Source organism: Lathyrus oleraceus, chromosome 7, assembly GCF_024323335.1.
Source record: "Lathyrus oleraceus cultivar Zhongwan6 chromosome 7, CAAS_Psat_ZW6_1.0, whole genome shotgun sequence".
NCBI lineage: Eukaryota > Viridiplantae > Streptophyta > Magnoliopsida > Fabales > Fabaceae > Lathyrus > Lathyrus oleraceus.
In genome coordinates this window covers 427,319,274-427,324,924 of record NC_066585.1, presented here as the reverse complement: position 1 = coordinate 427,324,924, position 5,651 = coordinate 427,319,274, and the positions used below count along the sequence as shown (strand labels likewise).

The following is a 5,651-nucleotide window of genomic DNA, read 5'->3' as shown; positions in this document are numbered from 1 at the left end:
TAATACAGAAAATACAGAAAATAAACAACTATCAGATGCATGGTTTTGTAAGTGACTCTGATACCACTGAAGGAGAATAACGATCCAAAACGCAACGGAAATTAAGAAATTTATCCTTTAGTGATCCTTACAAATGGGCATGATCAGTGATAGAACCGTTACCTCTTGTGCCGATTGAAACCTTTGATGCAGATCTAAGGAGTGATCACGAACATTGAATGGTGACAACGCCTATACCCAGTCCACACGAACAGCTTCCTTCAATCTTAATGCTAGCTACTACGAATGAAGGTTTTGAATGAGAGAGAGAGAGAGAAATGGAATTTCATCTGTACAAATGCTTCTGCACAAGGGTTCTATTTATAGAACCACTTATGTGGGCTGTAAGCTAAAAAACCCACTTAAGTGTATGTGGCCCATATCTTATGATATACCAAAATCACTTAAGCACATGGTATCTTACCATATTTCGTATTCAACTTAAGTGCACCGTACCTTACGATGTTCTACAATTCACTTAAGTGCGCTATATCTTACGGTGTTCCTTATTTACTCTATCTCTCACCAATCCGTCCTTTTGTGTGTGACCCTGCAGGTTCTCGCGACATTGGTAATTATATTAAATCATGTATTTAATATAATAAACAGTGAGCGGTATCTAGCAACACATCACTGCTACCCAAGACACGAAAATGTCATGTGATCTGACAAATTCTTTTGTGATAATACTTATGTGTACAATTACCCTTTTGCCTTATGCCTATATTGAACACAAGGCATAAACCGTGTCATCCTTGTCCAGTTCAATATTGGGCCCTTAGACATTTATCCTGTTACGCAGGATGAGCAAATTCCATCTAGGTCACTCATGTCCCTCAACATGCTTCGTGGAGTATCCATAAACTGTCTTCATGGTAATCCAGTTACGGAGAATGTTTGATCATCAATAAGGCACTCGACTCTACATCTAGGGTCAATATTGGTTTCAGGTCGAAGGGTGGTATACACCACTATCACCATGAGAATAAGTTATGACACTTTGCATAACATTCTATATAGTATTCTCATAGCGGGTCAACCCAGTATAAATATTACTCTTAATATTCATACCTATGTTTAAGACTTGATAACTCCTTATCCATGATCTATGAGATGTGATCATCAGTCTCTCTCTCTCTCTCTCTCTCTCTCTATATATATATATATATATATATATATATATATATATATATATATATATATATATATATAATAGTCTTAATGCTTTAATGTTATCCCACTTTACAACAAAGCTCGACTACATATATTTTAAGAATAATGACCTTATGTTTAATGGGATCTCATGATTAAGTCACACTTGATACATTAAACGGACTAACTATTCTAGGGACTTTATTAAATAGACATAATAAAGAAAAAATATTTTATTATCAATAAATAATTCGATACAAGTAACAAAAATATTGGCCTTTAGGACTTACACCAACAATACTTCCTTCCTTATTCAATATCAATTCAAATCATTATGTATTCATAAAAAAAATACTTCATCATCTTTCATAATACTTCTTATATATGTGGATGATGTGATAATAGAAGGTGACACAATATCTAAATTGATATCTATTAAAGATGCATTTCACAATTTTTTCAAGATTAAAGATCTATTATAGCTCAAAAATTTCATTGGGATTGATCATTCTTAGATTTTTTTTTAAAGAACTAAAAGTGAAATATGAGATATTTAACCGCAACATAGACATATTTAACGAGTAACACAAAAACTTTCCTATGTTAGGATTAAGGAAAGAAAGTTGGACTTTGAAGAGGACCATATCTCTTTTGTTAATAGAAATGCTAACAAAGTTATCCACGTAATGAACAAGTTAACTATTAGAGAATCCAAACTCAATAATTTCCCTTTTAAAATAGTTTATTGGACAAATAAAAATTTATCTCAAATCAATAATAGTTTTCCTTGTTTGATAAAAAAAATGATAAGAATGTAAAACCTTAAACAAATTAACCACATATTGTAACTAAAAGAAAACCTTTCATAACCACAAAGGTCAACCCTATCTCCATCTCTATGTTATTTCCTCTTGCACGTTTTCTCCCTCCTTCACTTTCTCTCTCTAGCATTGGTTTGTTTTCGGTTGGAATTTCAACTGTCTACTTTATTAACTTCCTTACTTAACACCATCTATGTCCCACCAAAAGATTCTACACCATGTTTTCCTTTTTTTTTTTTCTTTTTCCATTCTTCACTCACAACTTTCGGTTATAAATCCCCCAACAAAACCTCTTCTCAACCTCTTGCCAAACCCAACCACTGTATATATTATTGTTTTTCTCTACCTATAAGCTTTACTTTTCTTTTTAATCAGACAAAATGGATCATTCTCTGAAATCATCAAGAGGCAAAGTACCACCAACCACCACCACCACAACCACCGATAATAATCCAAATTCTCAAGAAGAAAGTGGATGGACAACTTACTTTGATGATTTCTCAAACGGCATAGAACCGAGTTATTATTCAGGCGGTGGCTCTTCTTTGGTTTCAGATGCTGCTTCTTCTGCTGCATGGAAATTTTCTCATCATCATAATCATCTTGTTTCATCAAAGTTACCAAAGAAGCTTTGCTTCAAGAAAACAAGATCCAAAATTATTTCAGATGATGACCCTTTAGAAGACACTGCTAGCTCTCCTGTCAATAGTCCTAAGGTAATATTTTTCTTCAGCCTTAACCAAACCGTCTTATGTTTTCGAAAATCCTGTCTAGATTGCGTAGTCTGTCTTCCCCGTTCTCAAAGATGCCGATCAAGAATTTTTTTCTAAATTTTCCTGTTAATTTTTTTTTACTATATTATTATTATTATCATCTGTAGGTGAGAGACATGAGTCCAAATGAAATTGCTTCCAGGAAGATTGATGATCAACTACAAGCAGGTTCTATGGTAAACCTGAATATATTATATAGTTTTCATATAAAAAGATGAAACAATATTGAAATTTGGTTGTTGATATTCCTAACCAATTATGCTATGATTTTTCATGATCATGATTGTGTAGGGTAAAGGGTTAACATCATCAGAGAATCATTCAGAGTTGCTGCAGATGGATGATAAGCTTGAATTTGAATTCAATGAGAAGAATATTGATTGCATAGAATTGAAGAAAAGAGGGCTTTGCTTGGTTCCTTTGTCTTTGTTGGTGAATTATTTGGGGTGATCATGACTAATATTTTTGTCTATATCCTCTTTCTTGTTCTCCTTTTCTTTCTTTGTGTTCTTCTGTGTGGATCATTTTGTGGAATTGTAAAGTATCATCAATATCATCAGTCACTGTACACATAATTTATATATAGTGAAAATGTTCATACATTTGTGTTTATTAGTTTGTTCATGAAAGATAATTATTACTTTTTCTTTCCTTTTTCACCATAGTTGATGTATTAGTCTATAAATTTTATTCTAGATACATCAACTTTCTTTGATTTATTTTTACTTATTTTTCTAAATATAAGGTACGTGGCAAAAATATTGCACTTGAAGTTATATTTTAAACCTTGAAATTTAGTAAAATACACATAGAAGAGATTGATGTAAGTGTAATTGCATTTACCATGTCATTGAAAAAACTTCTATACTGAGGCTAGGGACCAATATTTATGGACTATATTTGAAATAAATAAATGATAAAAAGCAAGGTTGGTATAAGAGCCAAGCAATCAAAGTTATAACTTTAAAGTCTATTTGATGTGTATTATATGATTATGACATAATATGATAAAATGTTGATAAACCATAATATATGATATAGACTTATTCCCATTTAGAGAAGGAGATGCTAATACATGGAGATTCTATATTACATGTTATTTCCATGCTAGTGTTAAAAATAGGAAGATGAGAAATGTTATTTTCATCATGTCTGGTTCAATACAATGTAAGATAAATATTAAAATGATTTTTTTTATCCACTATAATTAAAATATTTAATTTTTAAGAGCGTTCTAAGATAGTTTTAAGAGTACAAATTTTATTATCCGCTATTAAACTAATTTTAAAGTATGCGCTTAGATATTTATATTTTTTTTTATCAAAATTGAATTACAAACAAGAAGTTTTATTTTTATAACGAGTCATAAGTTGAAAACTCTCTTATATTTGTTGGTATTTGTTGGTTAAAGTAAAACTTTCATTTATTAATTTTTCTTAAAAATATTTTATACAAACAAGAGTAACAAAAAAAAAAAATTAAGTTTTATAAAGTAATATAATAAATTTTTTTGGTAATGAAATTTATAATCATCAATATATATATATATATATATATATATATATATATATATATATGGGTAATTAGAGATAAGTGAGAATAATATGATTCATCATAATTAAGTGGATTCTTATGTTATAAGACATATAAGTCACGGTAAGCGGATACCTTTTATAGAGATAATGTAATAAATAAATCTTACTAAATACATTATATTACCAAATCATTATTGTGACCACATTGTCAAGAACTTATAACTGTCTCGGTAAGGTAGTCCAACTTGTTAGTCTCTTTCATGTTCATTTTTCAAATATATTTAAGCTCTTGAGTTATTTTAATGTTTGAAGATCTAAAAAATTAGGTTAAATCAAAATGGAACTAAAATTATTCTCATAGGATCCTAGTTAGAGCACGTAGAAAATTATGAGAGATTTTTTTTTTGGTAAGACTTGAAGTGAGACTATTTTTGAGATTATTAGTAGAAAATTCAATGAGAAATTAGTTCTCACTCTATATTGTTTATTTTATTCTTGTTGGAAGGATTTTTTTACTAGAGAGCATGAAATATCATGAGACTTTTTCTTTTAGAGCAATATCTTTGTGAGAGACATATCATATATTCACCCAAAATCTTAAGATGATAGATGAGTGAATTCTCTCACTTATAAATGATTAAGTCTCCACATTTTCAATCAACGTGATAGATGAATGAATTCTTTCACTTATGAATATTCAAGTCTTCACATTTTCAATCAATATGAGATTATTATCCATACTATTCACACTTGATATATTCTCAATAATTTTTTTAGTAGTATTTGAAGATTGAAAAAATAATATCAAATATTTATTAAGATATTCATATAATATTTTTCTTAACTTACCTTTAACTAGATGACCACTTCTGAGTACTTTTACATTTAGCACTTTATAAAAATTTCTAAATATTATTATATGGTGTTACATTGTGAGACATATTTTGCCCCTTCTTTGTTTTCTGTCACTTGAGAGCTATGTCTCTTGCATATGTAGAGAACATAAAAATTGATTTTTTCCCACCAACTATTCTACTTGAATATGCAAGCAACAATCAAATATGTTTTTTTATATATAATTTTGTGTTCGCTCTCACAAATTAGATATCCTCATTGAATATAAAATTCTCTTTATTTTCCTTATTGAAAAGTATTTTTAACTCAATCTTATTGCTTCAATACTAGTTCTCAACTTTAAAAACACCTAAAGTAAATACAATTGAATGTTCATTTTATCATGTACACACTCACATATAGTTCCATGATTCTATATTTATTTCACTAATCATGTAATTCTTAACCTTTAACATATTTTCATAGCAATTCAACTA

General features: G+C 29.5%; 1 protein-coding gene across 1 annotated transcript; it reads left to right on the top strand.

The window, feature by feature from the left end:
• The first annotated feature begins 2,099 nt into the window (after window positions 1–2,099).
• LOC127105726 (vascular-related unknown protein 1) lies at window positions 2,100–3,397 on the top strand. The gene is made up of 3 exons (XM_051042924.1): window positions 2,100–2,728; window positions 2,893–2,961; window positions 3,077–3,397. Exons 1-3 carry the CDS (start codon window positions 2,393–2,395, stop codon window positions 3,233–3,235), a joined length of 564 nt encoding a protein of 187 aa, XP_050898881.1. The 5' UTR covers window positions 2,100–2,392; the 3' UTR covers window positions 3,236–3,397.
• Window positions 3,398–5,651: the final 2,254 nt, after the last annotated feature.

What these genes read in the sequence shown, in the direction of transcription:
- LOC127105726 (XM_051042924.1), top strand. Translation starts at nt 2,393, where the DNA reads ATGGATCATTCTCTGAAATCATCAAGAGGCAAAGTACCACCAACCACC. An exon ending in CTCCTGTCAATAGTCCTAAG is followed by an intron (nt 2,729 to 2,892) that starts GTAATATTTTTC and finishes TATCATCTGTAG; the next exon opens with GTGAGAGACATGAGTCCAAA. An exon ending in AACTACAAGCAGGTTCTATG is followed by an intron (nt 2,962 to 3,076) that starts GTAAACCTGAAT and finishes ATGATTGTGTAG; the next exon opens with GGTAAAGGGTTAACATCATC.